Below are 19,570 nucleotides of genomic sequence, written 5' to 3'. Positions count from 1 at the left end.
CAGAGATGAGAGAGTTGATTGTTTTTGTCCATAGAGGAACTGATGTTTTACATCTGCTTTTTAACAAACACAAATTAATACTGCTTCTGTTAGGTGAACATTTTGTTTTCTCTTTAGTGTGTGAAGGTACAAAACTATTAGTTTACCTCCCACCAAATCCTGTTGAATTCCTCATTCTGTAACTAGCGTTAAAGAATTAGGTAAGAAATACCTGATTTATAGCGTACAGATTTGGGAGCCAGTAACTTGTATTTACCTCTCAAATTTAGCATCTGGCATGACTGACTTTGAATGCTGGAAAGTTACTGTAGTAATACCTTAATTTCTTCCTCTGTAAAATAGAGGTGGTATCTTTATCACAGAAACTTCTGTGAGCATTAGCAGCACAGCTTTAATTTGATTCTTTTAATTTTTTTTCTCTATCACAGTTCTACTTTATGAAACAGAGAAAAAAAACATCTAAGAATAACAGGTATTGAATTTGTCTTTTCTGAAAGGTATTTTTGCTCAGGTACTTGAGTTTCAGGTGTTTGGAATAACTTTTTTCTTTTAAGTATTTACTTCACTGCAGTATGTACAGTTACTACAGATATAAATTATCTATAGTAACTTCTTCAGTATGTGCAGATGCAGACTTGTTTTCTGTCTATCCTATGCTTTACTCAATAAGTAGTTGTAAATCTCCTTTGTAGACAGTACAAATTGTGGGAAAAGTACCTTGTTGAGAATTCAGCTTTGTGGCTTCAGGAACTACCTGCGTTTCACGAGTAGTGATGATTTTTTTTAAACCAACTTAGAGCTGATTTTAGGCATGCATATTACATTTGTTGCCACAATACGACACCGAGATTAACACCAGAGTGACTTAAATGTATGAATCTTAAAAATAAGGATTCAATAGTACGTACCACAAAACAAATATTTAAAACTGTCAGAAATAAAAAAAAAAAAGGAATCCTGTTAATGGCCAAGGCTTATTAAAAACATTTGTATAATTTAGTTTCCAGCCAGCGTTTACATGTGAGCAGCATTATGTAAACTCCGTTTGTACTTTTGCCAGAGCGAAGATCAGTAGGTCAAACTTTTAAGCTTGTCCTACTTTTTTTAAAGGTACTTCACAACAGCTCAGCTTTTCCCTACTTATTTTCTTACTAGTCTTGAAACAAAGTAGAGAGAACTAACTTTTCTCGTCTGCTGCAGTATGTAGGATGTTCATCTTAGGTAGGAGTTCTCCACATAGTTCTTGAATCCTTTTCCAGCAAGGTTCATACCTGTGTGTTTCAGAAGAAAATAACTAGAGTACTCATGGATGAGGAGGAATATTGACCTTTCAAGAGGTTAATAACTGCTATCTATTTTAAAATCAAATACAAAATGATGTTTGTAGTATGTTGGAACAAATACAATATGGAGACTATTTTTAGTTCTTGTACAAAGTCATTTGGGAAAATTATAAATTATTATAAATTTCTAGCTTATACAATTTTAAATTTTAAAATAAAATTCTTATTATGTAATTATAAGTTGTTATTGTAATTCACATTGCCTACAAATTTAGTAATGCACAGAGTCTTTTTATTGAGGGCTATATTCAGGGAAAAAGTTCTATGGTAATTTTGCAGCAATCCCCTTATGTGTGCTCCAGCAGCTTTGCTCAATCTTGCCTTTCTTCCCCAAGCCTCTGACTGATGGAGATGTACACAGATCTGAAAAACTGGAGATATGGCCAAGAAGAGGATCTGTGCAGGGTATGTGTCTTATTTCAAGGAGAGGGGGAACAAGCTAGAGTATTTGACTGGCAAAGCACGTGTATTGGCCTAATTCCATAGGAATTAACATACGGAATTAACAGTCATAGGTTACATCCTTTCTCAGGGTAAAGCTCTTGGTTTCTTCCTATTATATCATATTAGATTTCCTATTTGATGTATTGTCTTGTGTATGTTTTTTAAATTTTGTAAATAGACTTGATTACAAGAGTTTGGTCTCTCTTGGGTACCTTTGGGAACATAGTCTGAGTGTGATGGTTTGTCTGCGTGATGAGCTAATGAATGAATGAAACACCAGCTGCTAAGAGTTCGAGGTTCAAAATTCCACGGAGTATATGGAGTCTAGTTCTTCTCTTTGAGCAAAACGTACTTAGTCTGTTATGGCTGGGTCCTTGGGATGAACTAAAACGCTCCCTTATGAAGGCATCAAAAGCCTCCCAGGGATTTACCACAGTATCAGAAGCCAGCGTTTCTATCCACGCAACGTAGTGCGATAAGCAACAGTTGGCTGCTACCCAAGAGCCTCATGGTAGCTGCAGTTCTGTGCCATAAATTACAGAGCACTTTGGGGTTATTAAGGATGACAGTCTCTCAAGGTGTACTGATTAATAACCCACTTAGATGTTTGAATATTTGTCCAGTTGAAGACAGTTCACATTAGGCCTTGAACCTGACCCTGAGCAATTCTTTGCGGAGTTGTTTGGACGCTGTATTAGTAGGGCTGAGGTGTCTCTGAGCTTGGTACATCCAAGAATTTAGTAATCAAATGACACTGTTCATAGGCAGTGAAGTCAAGCAGTTTACTTTTGTAGTGCTCATCATTGAACCAACTTCCCAGTTTATTGTGTTGCAGTTCTTACTCCTGAGTTTCCTGTGCTCTTGCTCTCCAGTTGTTGCCCAGATTGTTCTTGCCTTGTTTCCACTTCCCTTGCTGTGACAGCTTCCAGCTATTGGCAGCCATGTAATTTAGTTGTATTTTAAGGAATAGATGTGGGATCAGAATAAGGGAGATTGGGACCACTGATTGTTCAGTGTGCCTCAGGACTGCTTTGCTGTGACTACTTCCAAAGAGCTACTTTGAATCTAGATTCCTTGTACGCTTCTCAAATTGATGGCATATATACTAGTGTTATTAGGATGTCTCAGTGAAACTGCTTGCTTTCTACAATAAAAATCTTTGTATACTTCTGAAATGAGATAGATCCTAACTTCCACGATAGGCAGGGCAAATGTACAAGTAAGGGGGAACAGTTTTATCTGTAACTTCATCAGTAGAGCTTAACGCATCAAACATACACAACCTTTAATTGTAATGTCTTTATACCTAAATGAAGAAAACTGCTAAGAGGTTGTCATGGACCTGAAGTTTTCCTGAAGGTTGACTTTTGTATAGAAGATGACTTAGTTGACTTGAAAATTTGCTTTAATGTTCAGTCTTCTCTGCACAAAATAGAGATATTATGAATTGTGCATTGAGAGGTATCTTTTCTTAATCATAGACAGTGACCAATGGTATTCCCATAGTTAGTGGAAGTGTCAGCTCCAGAACTGCCACAGTGGAAGATTCTGATCTCCTTTCTTGTAGAGAAGAAAATGCACTGCAGCTTCTGTGCCTCTTGATGCAAGGAGTGCTGTAGGCGTTGCGTGCTGTGGGGGAAGAGAAGTCACAAGGGTGAGGAAAGAAGACGTTTTTTTTCCTTAGGTTGAATTCCGTTCTGAAACTAATCATGCACCTAAATTCATGTGTTAATGATGTAGTTCTCCATTGTAGAAACTTGTGTGGGAAGAAGCATGTTTCACTTTGTTTTTTAAACCCACACTTAATTCAATTTAAAAACTATGCAACAAGATTGTACAGGAAACCTGAAAAGATTGAATGGCCAAGAATTTCTAATGTGGTCTCATAAATTCTTTCCATGGAATATTATTGGGTCACTCAGCAATTACAAGAAGCACCCTGAAGCTTAACACATGAAAAATGTTGAAATAAAGAGAGTAAAGGCTAGAAGTAGTAGTTGCTGTTTGTAAAACAGAAGTCTGTTGACTTATGCCCAATGTAATCTGAAGTAAATTCTCTCAGTGAGATGAAGTTGGTGATAAAGACAGAGCATTTCTTGCCTGTTTATATTGAATCTAAAATTAGAGAGAAGTCAGTTTCAGAATGTCAGTATAACAACTGTATAAACATGTGTTAACAGATACGCTCTTTGGAGCACTGTATAACATCTGATTGCTTTTTAACAGTAGTCCCACTTGTTCAGAAAGGACTGAGTCCTGAAGATAAAGCTGTATTTTATTTCAGTGAAGTGCAAATTTAACTGTTCAAGAGGGGTCTGTCTTCTCTTCTAGCAAAAAAAAAAGTCTCCAGACTCCTACAGTCTATTTTTGTAGATGCTGATTTGTGATAAGGGAGAAAGTGTTATCACCACACAGGCAGCACCTGTTAATTGCCTAAATAATTCAGGCTTAAATTATGCAGGCTCCTAAAATAAGGACTTGCCCTAGCAAAAGGGATAAGAAAATATAACTTCAGGGTAAATCCTGAATATGCTCCCTGCCTTCCTGTTCTTCTTTGTTTTTAATGTTCTTGTTGTGATGGGAGCAAGAAGTAAATGCCTAAATTTGAGAATTATTACTGCAGAAGGTGGTTGGGTTTTTTTTCAGTTTGCCTGAAAAGTTAAAGCTGGGGGGCGTTAAAATGTCGAATCAGCCAGGAAACTGTGCCTCCTGTCCTTGAGGACAGATTGTATGTAGTTAAGCTATATGTCAGTCTCACATGAAGCATTACTTGTAAAGAATAAATTCTTTGTTGGCCCTGTACCTAATCCCTACGTAAAGTGCAGTTTAACCTGTACTGCCAGTTGCTACAAGCATGTCATACACCGATTTGGCAACAGTTAAAAAGTGCCTTTAGGAGTAAAACCTAAGGTTAGGTTTTATTCTGCTTGAAATACTACCTTAGTTGCAATGAAATATGTCTTGGGACATTCAGGTGCCACTCTTCAGTTGACAAAGGTGCCTTACGGAATAAAGCAAGTCTAGTAGACGGAGATAGTATCTTTTATATCCCCAGTTCGTAGGACGGGGGGAAACTAGTGTGTCTGAGGAAGGGCTTGCAAGAACAGAAATGTGCTTAATCTTTCCAATTATTCTAGTTGTTCTAATAAAAGGTATTACTTCTGCCTGCAAACTTCCCTTCTCATGTCCTCGTTGTTAGGAATACAAACCTGCCATCAGTTATGTGATTTACAGAAATTGCCGCCAAGTTGTTAGTACATTTTATTTGCTTTTTGAGTATTTTGTTCTTTATTTAACAATGTCTGTTGTACTTTCTGGCAACCTGGGCCTAAAACTTGCTCTCAGCAGTGGACCAGGAGAAAGTCAGGCTCAGCTGTAAGAAGCCATTCAAGCACATAAGGTGTATTTAGCCTGAGTGTTTGCAGAGCAGACACCTAAAATTTGCAAATACGTTTCTAACCATATAAATGCCAAAAGGCATTTCAACACTTCTCTTTTCACCTTACACCACTGGGTGATTCATAAGGCCATGGAAGAGCTAGGTCAGTGGGTGTCCTTGGAGCATGTCTGACGCAAGCTGAGATCAGCGCAAGGTACAACAGTTACGGCTGACAGAGGAAGATGATCCTAATTCCTCCTGAATTTCATTTGATAAAATGCACAAGCAATCTTGAGGGCAGGGACAGAACCTGAATTTTCTACCTACCCTTGAATGCCTTCATCACCAGGCCAGAGGAGTTAGTTTAGGTTGTAAACAGGAAGGTTGACAGGTATTTCATCTTCGTGAATAAAGAGAGAGAGAGAACAATAGGCTACTTGGTGTGATTTAGGGGTTTTGGTATGTCTGTCCTCATCTGCTTGGACATCTCTTAAGTTTGAAACTCAACTGACTTGGTGAAATGGTGCTTTTAGATAAGCAGGAGTTAAAAATGGAGAGCTCTGAAGTCTAGGTGTTGCCAGCCCATGAACAGACCACCTTATAAGACACCTATGTGGCAGGTGATCCGCTAAACCATGAAGATCCAGAATTTCTGTGTTCTTGCTGGTTGTGTTGTGTTCGTACCACGTAGCAAACTCTGGTGCTGCCATTACTGATCCAGCCTGGCCACCTCACGTCACTGGCTCCTGTAGATGATGGCCAGCCTCGAAGAGCCTGCACATCAACCATACGAATGTGAAGCGGACCATTTCTGAGAAGGTTGGGGTAGGGTTGTGTGGTGTATTGGATGGAGAGGTATCACTTTACAGCTCTGTCTGAAGCCAAATATAACTCTTTAGAACACAAGCGCATCAGATGTGAAATGGCAGAACAGCTGTAGGTGTCATAGCTTCTGGCTTTCAACTGAACATATGGCATAAAACTGGTGTAGCTGACTAGAAAAATCACTTTTAAATATTGACACTGCCTTTGATCTTTCTTTTTTAGGCAGTGAATTTTGTCAACTTTGAGTAGCTCTGTTTTGGTTGGGCGAAAAATGGAAATAACTATAGATTTTTCTGTTTGTCTTTTAAGCTAAATAAAGCATTGTTTTCTCTTTTTTTATCCCTCCCCCCTCCCCAGCCCTTGCCACTTCAGAAATTGTAAAGATTCTCGTCACTGACAATACCATCCTATTGTGAAAATGCTTGTAGTGTCAGAAAACAAACAACCAGAAGGATGCAACTTATTAGAGATCCTGTTTACCAACATTTAATTAGTGCTGTCTTCTGAAGTAAGAAAGAATACCTTCAGTGTGGGCAGATTTCTTGGCTCCGATATGTGAGAACACACAGAGCCTTTGTTACGCACTCAGGAGAGCTGTTCCTGCATCGTTGCCTGAGGATAGCTCTTTCAGTGTGTGGTGGTCCATCTCTTCTTAAAAAAACAAACCAAAACCCAAACATTAAAAACCCCACCCCGATACACAAGCAGCATGGCATTGAAACTTGTATGTTGGAATTCAGAAATAAACTTGGGTTTTTTGGTCTAAATGTCTGCAATTTAAACATCACTTACAACTTGTATATCATAATGATTATCATCTGTGGTAATAAACTTTTCTAATACGTGTAAGTCATAAGGCTCTTTCCCAATAGATGGCCCCTGATTTTGTTTTCCTCTTTGGGGGTGGGAGGAGGGAGGGAGAAGACTGTGGGTTTTTTGGAGGGGGGATTTGGTTTGAATTAGGCATGATACAAACACTGAATTGAAAACTTTTGAGACAACTTAGGCACCAGATGGTCTTCAGCAGCAAGGCAGGCTTTTCTGCTAATATACCACAACTCTTTTAACACTGAGTTTAGACTTTAAGAGAATTCTTCTGTTTAAAAGCCAGTAAGCTTTGGAGTTCTAAAGAGTGCTAAGAATGGTACCTAATAAATTAAATTCTGTGGACATTAGATTGTTAAATATAATTCAATTTGTAGGTTCCTCATAGCATAAGCTGCGTGTGAAGCAAGGGACCTTACCTCACGTATTGTTGCCAACATGAGTATTTTTAAGAAAGTCACTTTGTTCCTGAAACAAGGAAGTACCCTTTATATCTCTAGAGCCAGAAGGATGGTGCATTCCAAAGCTGGTTTGAAAAGGAGAGAACATGCTGATTTTTAGAGAAGAGAATAAATGCAGTAGAAGCAAAATAGCAGTTTATATAATAATATTCTCTATCTTGTAATATTTATTTGCATTGCTCTTAAAAGATGCACTCTAGATATAGCAAGGACTTTGCAAGTAAATCTAGGTGTCTATTAAAACTGATCTTTTAACATTGTATAAATACTATTTAGGTGTTTGTTTCATACCAATAAATATCCAGTGGGCATATGAATTGATCTTGCATGTGGTCTGCTTCAAAGTGGGAAACTCCAAAGCTGCTCTTCCAGGGTTACAATAGCTGTTAGATGATTTGAGAGACAAATCAGAGTGAATGCCAAAAATGTAAGATCTGGCATACAAAGGACAGGAAAAATAATTCATAATCCCTTTGTTTTGGACTCCTCTATGTTCTGTAGAGGAACCCTCTGTAGTTAATCCTCTGTTACCCTTTAAAGTCTTTCTCTAGATCATCCTTTAGCATTCATAAATCTTATTTTAGTAAGTTTGAACTTCGTTGCCTCTTAATTTACTAACTGAACAACATACTGGAACATCCGCAGTAAGAGAATCAATCTGTCATGCCACATCCTGAATGGTGTACTTGCATGGTAACCTCAAAGTTATTTTAGTGGTGTAAGTGCTAAAGAGCATCCATTCAAACTACCCCCATCCTTCACAAAAGTAGTAATTATTTATGTAAGAACACTAAAGATATGGTATTCTCATACTTGATTGGAAACTGGAAGTTGATCCTTTCTTATATTTTGATCCTGTTATGTACCCTTTGTAGGTTTTTAGGTATAATCCAGTTACTGTATTGTCCTACACCAATGACCTAAGCAAGAAAGTGGAGGAAAGGGTGTTTGACTTGCTCATAGTTACTTAGCTGCAGTTAATTATGTGTATGTGCTATTTTACAAAACGCTCTGACGTGACATTATTAGAGGCTGTAAACATTTTTAAATTGCTTTAATGTGTCAATGGCTGAAAATTTAGATGAGGAATAACTACTTTTCATTTTACAAGGCTGTAGTTCTGAGCAGTTGCAGATAACAAAAAAATTCTGTGAGCTGTGCCTGTGGGCATCATTCAGTGGGACCTTACACACAGAGACCCTGCGATTCTGTTGGACTATTACAACATGCACCATGCCTTTTACAACCAAGAGGTCTTCCCCAGTCTTGTTAATCCTTTTTTCCTCCTCAGTTTTGAAGTGCTTTGCAAACCAGCAGGATACTGTATCTTTTTCCTCTTCACACCAGAGGTGGTGCGTTTCCACAAAAGCATAGCTTTGTCCCTAACCTTCTGCATTGCTTGCTCTTAAGCATGACTAATCTAAGAGAGGGTACAGGGTCTGATTTCTGATGGGGTTTTACGCTGGAATAAGTAGAACTAACTATACGCACCCTGGAGTGACCTCCCAGGCTATGGTAGGGAAGGATCAGCAGTGTTGGTTCCCTGGATTTTGGGAAAGGCAGAAGGGAGAGTATTCTGTTTCCAGTGAACTAATACCCAGAATATAGAAGTAATAGAAATTTTCCCCAAAACAAAATAAATAAAATTATGTAAGTCATGCTGTCTTCCCCCTCTGTATAGTAACATCACTTAAACTGCCCATTGCAGGAAAATAAATTCCATATGTAAGAATACGTAAATATCCCACTTTAAACTGCCAGATTCCTTCGATGACTTTGAAAAATTTTCTTCTTGTAAATACCTCCTCCTTGTTTGCTGTTACGGGCAGTTGTGTTGGAACTATTCTTACCGTGCTCTGTTGTTTGTTCCTCTCAGGAATTCCTCGGCTATGCTTCGCTCACTTTGAAAGCGGTCTTCTGTCAGAGAGGCTTGGTTGCAGGCAAGGAGCAGCAGACATGTTAAAGGCAAGGTGGCCGAAGTCAACTTGATGGTTATCCTTAACACTGGTACAGGGAATTAGTCTGCCATGATGAAATCACTGCATTCTCTTTAGACCTTTAAAGTTTCCCCTTGGATTGGGTAGCAAGCTACAGCTACGCACTAGACAGCTGCAGCCTGTTCCTCCTCTTAGACGGACGTAGACCTTTTTCCATTCAAGTTTATTAATCGGATAGAACTTAGAAACTTTCCAAGAACAACTTCATTTCCTCCCGTCCTTGTCTGTGGCCCAAAAAGAGTTACAGGGAATGGCTTAACTGAGCTGCCCTTACTTTATATATGTCATTCTCTGGCATGCGACTGTTACCTAACCAGCAGCAATGAATGTTTTAGTGTGCCCAAATAACATAGCTCCATGTGCTCATTACTAAAACATAAAACTTACCAGTGTCCTTGCCACATTGGCGGTGCTCTAAGATTTACGTCACCAACACCTCATCAGGAACCCTGTAAACTCTGCTCTTCGCTTAGCAAAGATGGCTTAACAAGTCCGCAGTGCGCTGAGGAAAAGTATCTTGTTTGAGCAGAAATTGTCTGGCAGTCAGAACTGGGGTTTCTAGCAGAACCATACAATCTCATCAGGACAGCGAGGGAGGGAGGGTGGGCGGGCAGGCTGGCTGTGAGCAATTGGATGTTTAACCTCCTCACTAGCCATACTGGCCCATAATGTTTGTTTAATGTTAGCAATAAGCATTTTGCCAAGGATGTGGTTGATATATGGAAGGTAAAAGTGAGGAAGCTGTTTTCAAGGAATATAAGGGGCTGCAGATGCATTTGAACCCAAGGAATAACATTTTCTCTAAAACGAGAGGGAAGAGTAAAGACAATTTTCAAGTGGGGACAGTAGGAGAGGACAGAGGAGGAGCAGGTACCCCACGCTGTATGAGCAATAGCAGTTCTGAGGGTTTGTGCTTTGTATGTTCACATGACAGCAGAGCTGCTGGGCTCTGTGACCTTCTAACGTTTGAGCCCCACCTCCTTCACTGTATCGTGCTTTTACCATATTAGTTGCTTCTTATGCTCTGGTAAGCTCGTCACGGCAGCGGCACCTCTCCTGTGTCCGTCTGGCACGCTTGGTCCCACCTGTCCTGGCAAGGAAATAATGGATGAACAGCAAACATCTGAACAGCTGTTACTGTGCTACTGCTTTCCGGCCGTGGTATCGCTGTGCCGCTTTTAATAATTCAGAAGCGATGGAGAGGTGGGTGAGTGAAAGGGCTGCAGTGATCTTTGTTTCTCTCCGTAGCATGTGATTCCTCCTTGGTGGCTCTGTAGTTACCAGGGAAACGGGAGAGAGATGGCACAGCACCAGCGGGGCCGGAGCCGCACTTGTGGGTCGGCTCTGTGGCAGCTGCACATCTGCACAAAGGGGGGAAAATGAGGGCTTGCCATTCTTTGGTTTGGTGCCTTTTCCCCTATTTCCCTCAATTGTTCTGTGAAACTTAATCGTTAAACAGGTGAGGCTCCCAAATGTTGGTGTATTCGTTAGAGAGTCTTTTTATTACTGATTCTAGTAAAAATATGCAGTGTCAGAAAATGAGCATTACTGGTGGTCCAGAGGAGCTGCCTGAGATAGTGTGGGAATATGGTCATGAAATCTTTTGCTGGTATAAACTGGAGACCTGGTTATAGTCAGGCTGTCACTACTGGAAGGTTGTTTAATGTGTTTGAAATGCACTGGCACGTTAGGGAATAGATTTACTGGAAAAGGCTAAGGACCACTTCACTGACATTTGCTCAGCGCAGCATTCTCTGTTTTGATGAAGGCTGAATCACATTTTTAGTAATGAGAAGATATATCCTAGTCACTTCTCGCCCTGGCTGTACTGAGCTGCATAACGCCAGGCTCGGAAGCTACGGAGGGGGAGGCACACGGGAGAAGGGCAGCAGCCCCGGCATCAGCAGGTTGTCGTTACAGCTCCCGACGACTGTGCGGTGCAGGTGTTGGGAGCTGGAGGATGGGCCGGCGAGGGTGCTCTGCTGCACGTGTTTAAGGCCTTATCCATCCTAAAGCTGCCTAATCTACCAGCATTAGCTGTGCTGTTCGTTTTATACCTGTGCTAGGTGCTTAGATTTTCAGCAATTATGCTGGAATTGTTCTGAAGGAGTGACCAAAAACCTCGTGGAACTTGGTGTCTGGCTTGAGACAGACTGTTGGGCTGTTCTCTAACTACAGGCAGGAGGAGACTGTTGGATTTAGTATCTCTGTCCTTCCTTTCAGTGATAGACTAGATAAGGTTAAACAAGATTTTCTGTAACAAGTTAGTCTGGCAGCTGCCTGGCAACTGTTTGCTTGATTGCTTTAGAACGGGACCAAGATAATAAAATACCATGTAAACCCACTCTTCTTTTGAATTTCGTGGCAAATAAATACTCTTTTTCCACACTAGAGACTTCTTTTGAAGTCTGCATTCAACAGGAGATTTGTCACTATGGGAGCAAGCTATGAGGTTTAATTTCCTTCTGCCCAGTTTATGTGCACAAGTGAGGTATCCCTGTATAGTGAACTTAAATTTGAACTAAATTTATGAGCACATAATGAGGTTGTTTCTCCCAGTTACCTTGGTGAAACCTTTAGAAGTAGTTCACAGACTTTCTCTTGCCCTCCATTTGTCCTCCTAGAGCCTGTAGACTCAAGGTTCAAAACCTTGAGTATGGAGTATATCTACTTCAAATTTGTAATCCATGAAACAGAGTTAAGAGCAAATACTAAGTACATGCTAGCAAAAGCTAAACTGTAAAGTATAATTCAGTGTTTTTCATCCAAAATGGCAGATCCTGAAATTTAATTGCTGACGCCTTAAAACTCTGATTAAAAAACACAAAGAAAGAGTGGAACAACACACTTGGACACCAGAAGTGATGTTAGGAAACCCTGTTCTGAGTGGTTTCTTGCAACTAGCCTTGTGTCTTCAAAAGGGACGCTACCCTGATACTCACAATTCCGAGATTTTTGTTCTCTTTTTTCATTTTCAGTTGAGGGTTTGTTGGTGGGTTTTTTTGGTTGTGTTTTTTTTGAGAGAATCAGAGTTTGGAGAAGTACATGTTGCCAGCAAAAAAAATGCGCTGAAAAATAGTAGTTCAAGATGGAGTTCTCTTCTGGTTCCTCTAGATATGGCAGGACTAGTCTTAGCTTTGGTCCTCTCTGAATCTGATGTGTTAAATGTGCTCTTGTTAATTTAAAAATGTCTTCAATATAAACTGCAAATTGCATCTGAAAGATGAGTTAGTCGTCTGGTTCTAATACATGCTCATCTATAGCAACGGTTCTTCAGTTTCAGTTAACACACGAAATGGAACAGAGTCCAGCATGGTTCTTATCACTGCTGCTTTTGCCAAAGTTAAAAATGCACTAAATTACTGCCACGAATTCAGGAGACGTCTCTGAATTCAGAAAACATCTGTGAAGTGTGTGATGTCATTTTTATGAAGTCATTCTTTAGACTAGAGTTGCAGTTTAGAAAAAAACTGACTTCTATTGTAAGTATAGTAAAATTGTTGTTAAATCCTAGTCTTGCAGAGTGATTGGGATTAACATCCTGTTCTGTGATACTGCAATGAATAGCCTCTTTATCCCCAAACTACAGGAAACTACTTAGTGTTTTGTATGAGGCTCCGCAATGTGTGTGCGTTGAGGGGAGCTTGACTTTTCAGGACGCATGCACGTCTCCCCTCTGCCCCAGCAGCTGATGTAAAACGAAAACATTGCAGGCTATGAAAAAGCAACTGAGAAGCAGTTCATGTAAAACTGTGCTGTACAGGTATGTGAGCTGTGCAAGATGGCGTGTGTAATTCTGGCTCAGTTTTGTGTAATCCTGGTGCACAGCAATGGTATGATTGCTGTATCTCTAGAGTAGAAAATGCCAATTTTGTTGGTTTTGTAATGATGCTTTTTTAAAGGATTTTACTTCAACTTTTAGATGAAAATTCATCCCTGAATCTTTCAGTTGATGAATATGTAATTAAAAGGATGTATTTGAATTGGGCTAAAATCTGTAGTCTAAACAAAGGTTAGAGAAATGCTTCAACAGAACTGATTCAGTAATGGTTTTGCTCTTGGTTCTCATCCTCTAGGAGCATATCAGAAGCGCAACATCTAATAAAACATCATATTCTGCCTCCTAACCCAATGATTCTAAGCTCAGAAGCTGATTCTGCCGGTCCTTCTTGCTGAGGTGTAAGCAGACAGGATCTGAACGCTTGTAGAAATTGGCTCCAGGGTGCTAAGAGGTGCATGCTAGGACTAGTTACCCTTTTGACTATTGGCTTATTCTTTGTTTCGTGCTGCTGTTATTTCCTCCCCCCCCCCGCAAGAAGCTAAAAAGTATGACAATTGTTTCTACCTCCAAAAGACGTGCTAAACCTAAGCTTCCAAGTCTTACTGTAATTGTTTCTAAGTTGCCCGCTTTTTATTTTAAGCAGGTCAACTATGACAATATTTACTTACAATAATTTGTGGAGGAAGATGTTAACTCTAATATTATCCACTGTTGGGTTTTGCTTCTAATTTAGATAAAGGACAATTGTGACTATTTAGGAAAACAGAAGAAGGGACGAAATTGAGAAATGCAGGACTTAATGTTTAACAGACAGTGGAAGAAATTAATTTTAATCTTGCATGTTATTTTTGGGTTAAAATTTTCCAAAGAGAACTTCACTATTAAAGCTTAACTCAAAGCTTCTTTATGAGTCTCAAAAGCACTGAATTGGATTTTAAATCAGTTTGGGGTTTTATTTATTTAACAGAAAATACCTAATTTTGTGTAAAACTTTGTGGTTCCTGTACCAGTCTTGTCAATTTTCTAGGATCTTTTTGACGGATCTTTCGTGTAGATATCCCAGTTTATGTGTATAGTAACTCTTGTTAGCTGTCAAAAGGATTGACCAGGGAGGCATAGAGAGACTCTTACATTATTGTCAAGAAGTGGGGTTTTTGTAAATGTTCTTAAAATCTTCGTATGAATCAAATGGAGTTTCTGCTGTGAGACTTTGAGGATTAAAGCTGTATTTACAGAGGAGGGAAAAGGGCACATTAGACAGTTAAAGGCATCTGCAGTTCATTTTGTTAGATTATAAAAGTATTTCATCTTGCACAGATGAGGAAGTGATGCTCTATACAACTCAGCTACCACTTCAGCTGATATTGGCAGGCTTTATAGGAGCATTTTATCCCTTTGATTAGACCTTGATTTCCACTCCAGAACCAAATACAGCTTGCAGCCCTCTCACTTCAACTTGTGCAAGCGTATGATGAAGGAACATGAAGGTAGATGTTTACAGCATGCCCCCCATTCTCTGTGTTTGAAAGGCTTATTAAGGTTCATCAAAGAAAGAATCCCTTATTTTGGGACAATTCTGAGCTTTGGTTTGCAACTGAGCGCCCCTCAGAGAGGATTTTGAAAGTTTACTTGCCTCTCTGCTGTGTATTTTCAGGTGCTCTCACAGTTGGCCTTGTGCGACAGTGTCAAACCATCCATGGACGTGACAGGACCTGTATTCCTCCACGGCTGCCTCCTGAGTGGGTCACTACGTTATTTTTCATCATTATGGGAATCATTTCACTAACTGTCACATGTGGTTTGCTGGTGGCTTCCCACTGGCGAAGAGAAGCTACTAAATATGCCCGCTGGATAGCTTTCACTGGAAGTAAGTGACCTCAACTACACAGTTGACCTGTATGCAGGATAAACTGGTGGAGTCTAAAATAACACGATAGTATTGTCAAGGAGCAGTGCTTAGGGCTCTTACTATACAAAACATTCCTTCTCTTTAAATACCATGTCTGAAGGAAAAATAAAATTCTTGCAAAATCAAGGGGTTGGTATCTCGAGTGACTATAATTGAGAGGGAGTAATAGTCTGTGGGCCCAAGGTGAGAGAAAGGACGGCCTGACCCCTTTACCTTCCTTGGGCAGTGCCATTAATTGACCTAAAAAAATGAGCAGGGGTAGAAGAGGTCAGTCCTGAATTGCGTCTCTGATAGTCTTTCATACTTCCCCACTCCCATATATCCAGGACTTATTCCTAGCAGAATGGAATGACTGAAAATTCCCTCCCTGAGGAGGAGGAGGCAGTTGATACACTGGGGATTTACTACAGTCTGAAATCCAGCCCTTTTTCAGGTGTCTCATAAATACCTCACTCAGGGTTGATGCTGGTTCAGTCCTGCTTCACGCTCACAGCGGGTGTTTTATTCAGAATATCCGCATCCTAATTGGCTATGCAGGAGGATTGCCCACTGCAGAGCATCTGCTCTGCTTCACAGCACTGAGACTTTTGCTTCCATAAGTGACCCGCAGCAGTGCTGTAGCTGGAGGGAGGAGTACCAGTGGTTTTCTGCCTCCCTTGATTCTGCTCCCTATGAGCACCAGCGGAACTCCTCACGGCCGAGCCTTCTCTAGCAGCCCTGTGTTTCCGCACAGCTAAACATGTGGCTACTTTGGTGTAAAAGAAAAACAGTTATAACGAGTAAGAGGAGTAACTTTCAAACTTCCTTTTGTTGGTGTGTGTTACAGGCTTAGCCCGACTGTGAAATGGTGCCTTAATGGTGGGGATGACAGCATGAAAAAACTAAAACCTGAGGGCTTTTAAATTGAATTATGACATACCACTAAAGGTAGTGTGAACACTAACTAGAAAATGGAAGTTTGTGGTTTACACAGGCATAAATAAGGTTTAATGGAACTCTGTGACATGTAAGGATATCTAACACGAATGAGATTTAACCTTGTTTTGGGAAAGGGAATAATATAAAAAAGCACTTAGCTTCAACAAAGGTACTTCACTGAGGCGCTTTGTACAATCAAAGCCATCTTTCTGACAACTTTGCTACACAGCGTATTAAATTAATAGTGCAGCTCTTGCAGACAATGGAGCTATTGAAATGCTATGTCCATCGTGATTGACTTTTATTTATTTTCCGGTGAATGATTAAAATAGCAGACATGAGTATTACTGAATATTCCATCCCAACTTTTCCAGTGCCCTTGTTTATCTATAAAGATATACATATCATGTTTATCAAAATATACATTTCATGTATATCTAATGTATGCAGGGAAGGTTTAAACTCAAAATGCTGTATAAAATTAAGATGCTTACAGTAAGCTGCAGTCAAAGCTTTAGGGTGAAAGGGGTTTTTGCAGTAGTATATATTAATAGTTGATACCACAATTTATTTATTGAGGTTGTTTTCTTAATTCAGAGCTTTTATTTTGGGCTTTACATGCTTTAATGTGGGGGGGGGGGTCAGTATCTCCAATAGTCACATCCCTACATCTTTAGTTCTCTACAACTGTGATGGTTAGTTCAGCCAAAAAATCTGATACCCTAAAGTTGGTTTTTTTCTGTAGATTTCTTTAGGCTTCCAGCAGGTCCATTGTTAGAAGTCTAAATATAGAAGGGCATTCTTTTATTTCAGCACTTGCCTTTTTGTTAAGAGATGTTTAATAACGAAACATACTAATTTGTTCTTTCGCAAGTCAGAATTATTCATAATTCTATTAAGATATGATTGCCGTGTTGCCAAAATTCTAAAATTCAATGTCTTTGGTATTCATCTCCAAATACATGGGACTCTTGTGACCTTTGCATTCATGTTAACAACTATGATGGGAAATTTTATTGCTTAACTCGGTTGTAAGAAAAACCATTTTTGAAAAAAAGAAGTGAATGGTAGGAAGAGTTCTCTCTTTTTCAAAAAGTTGATGAGTGGCTTCTGTGGTTCATTGGATGGCAACACAAATTAGTAAACCTATTTGTAGATTACTATTAGGAAACATGTAGCCATGTGGAATCAACTTGGAATACCATGAGCAGGTCCTTCCTCTGAAGTGCCAGTGCTGTAAGATGAAAACATGTGTAACTCATTAGAAGGGGGTAGGGAAAACTTCATAGTTGTATTGCATCTCTTCTGCTAGCAGTTTCAAGACTCAACAGCTGAATACAGGCTGCTAGCAGAAGTTCTTCTCACGGAACTTTCTGAACACAACATAGGACGTGCTATCCTGAGCAGGCAGGGAAGTCTGCTGGGGCTGCCAGGGGCAGCTCTGGGACTGGCAGTTCCATTTCCTCAAGTGCGAGGGGGTCTACAGTAAATCATCAAAGGGCAAAGGAATCCTCTTGCTCGGCCCTTTCCTTGCAACTCTGGCAGCTGCAAGGAAAGCCTGATAAGTGGTCAGTCTTGCCCAGTTCATGCTGAAATTTATGTATAAATATATAGCTTATATTTAATGGAATTTTTGCTTGTAATCTCAGATGACTCCAGATTTTTTTCAACTGTGCACCTATAAATCTGAGTTACTGCTGAGAGTGGTTTCGTCTGTCGTGTTTAGCTAAGGGACACACAAAGGACAGAAGTTTGATTTGTCAATTCTCTTTCCTGTATACATTCCTAAAGGGATACACCTGAAAGAGTATTTACTAGCACAAAGTTTGCATGCTTCCCCAGCCATTGGTGGTTTTACTGCACAGAAACTCGTCTTCCTGGCTTCTCTGCAAAACAGCTTTGTGGAGAGGAGAGAATATTTCCCTCTTCCAGGTCATACTGCATGAGTGACAAAAGTCTTCTAAAGGCAAATGTGAAAGTTTTCCCTTGCTTTCTGTAGAGGAGAGTCTTTCAAGAATCACAGTATTCCTACTGATGTGATAGGTATTGTCACTTTGGGAGTAGATACTATCAAAACCATCACTGATATTTGACTCCTGTTAACTGTAGTGCCAAATTCATACAATGTAATGGAGAGTGGATTCCTTCTTGGTGTTCCTTTATGCACTGCCCAGGTCTTTGTGTGCTTCTTCAATGAGCGAGGTATTGCAAACTCATAGCTGTGCCTTGCGTGTTGATAGCAGCCAAAGATCTGATCAGCTATTCCTTTGCATGGTATTATTTACCGGTTGCTGAAGTGTGAGCTGACTGCCTATTACCATCCCACTAATTATGCCCTGTGACACAGTGGCATAAGTTGGTAGCAAAAAAGTAACCTGCCTTTGGTATTGTTCCATGTATCTCTGAAACTGCTCCTTTTTTGCTAGCCCTACTTCAAATGTATGTTACCCCCTTGCCTTTTGAGGGTGCTTGTTATGCCATCTTCTGGTTGAAGAGATAAGATGATGTGAACCTATGGTAAATCTCAAACGTTGTGATTTCCATGATCTTTGGGACGGATACTGTTACGTTCCGTAATTAGAAACAATGTCCAGAACTTATTCTCTGTGGAGGCCACCGAGGTGGTCTTATGTATATTACAAGAATCTTGGCTATTGCAGGAATTCACAGAGCTCCCACAAGATCTGTTTTCATCTTACACGGATTCAGGTCTCTTACCATCTGCCACAGGTAGAAAGGGAATTAATTCTGTGGCTGCTACCACTGGCTTGGGTGTTTCTGTGAGATATACCAAGGGAGGAGATGCTGGACAGAAAAATCATAATCAGCAGTTACCAGAGAGTCTGTTACTCTTTTTGCCTGAGGATTTAAATGTTCATGAGTATAATGGACTTGCTTTTTGGAACACAAGTGAAAATGGGGCAGCATAATCACACTCTTAACTAACAGTAGCTGTCCTGCAAACGTCTGTCCCTGGTGTTCCCCAGGGAATGAAGTGCTTCTTGAGTTATTAAACATTTGTACCAGCTGCTGCTTTCTATGTTATGCGTCTCTAAAGAGGCAAGCAGGTTCTGCAGTAAGCCCTCTAAAGACTAGACCATAGCTTTTTCCTTCTTTTAATACGCTGTATCCTGGATTTTTTGAAGTTGTCATTGGATGCTCAAAACAATTTCAACCTAAAGAATTACAGGAACTAGATCTTTTTTTGACAGGCATCATTCAGAAGCAGACTAGAAATTATTGTGGTTTGTTACCTAAATTTTTTTTTAATAGAAACTGTAGTCATTAAGTGTGTTTTCTACAAATTTTCCTACCCAAGGAAGAATTTGAAATCAAAAGCAAGTACTCTTCAGGGAGAAGTTCTTTATGGGTTGCTGGAAATTCACTGAGTTGATACTACCAGATACGGACAGTTACATTTGGGGTACGGCTTGGACAAGAAATTCCTATCTTCTAGCTTACAAGGCTTCTTTTAAAAGAATACACATGAAGTTAACTGAGCACTTCATATACTGGATTTTCTCCTTAGTTTCTTTTTTTTTTTTAATAAATTTATCATGCAGTCTTTTCTTAATGACTTCTCGAAACTTTGCCAGGCTTCCTAATCTGACAGAGACTGTGATGAGTCCATTTTTTATTTGCTATTTCAGTTGACTAAAAATTCAGACCATGCTAAGAAAATTGCTTG

The 19,570-nt window shown here is 39.8% G+C and overlaps 1 protein-coding gene across 1 annotated transcript in view; it reads left to right on the top strand.

Moving 5' to 3' along the window:
* The window catches only part of MOSMO (modulator of smoothened), a gene marked incomplete at both ends in the record, with an annotated part of 29,078 nt that overhangs the window by 6,041 nt on the left and 3,467 nt on the right, over positions 1 to 19,570 (top strand). The window contains one exon of the mRNA XM_082006902.1: positions 14,710 to 14,922. Within this exon, the coding sequence (XP_081863028.1) occupies positions 14,710 to 14,922 (213 nt within the window). The remainder of the gene's footprint in view (positions 1 to 14,709; positions 14,923 to 19,570) is intronic.

Source organism: Phaethon aethereus (genome assembly GCF_964289735.1).
Source record: "Phaethon aethereus genome assembly, chromosome: 15".
Taxonomy (NCBI): Eukaryota; Metazoa; Chordata; class Aves; order Phaethontiformes; family Phaethontidae; genus Phaethon; species Phaethon aethereus.
Note: the sequence above shows the minus strand (reverse complement) of the source record. Positions and strands in the feature narration are given on the sequence as shown.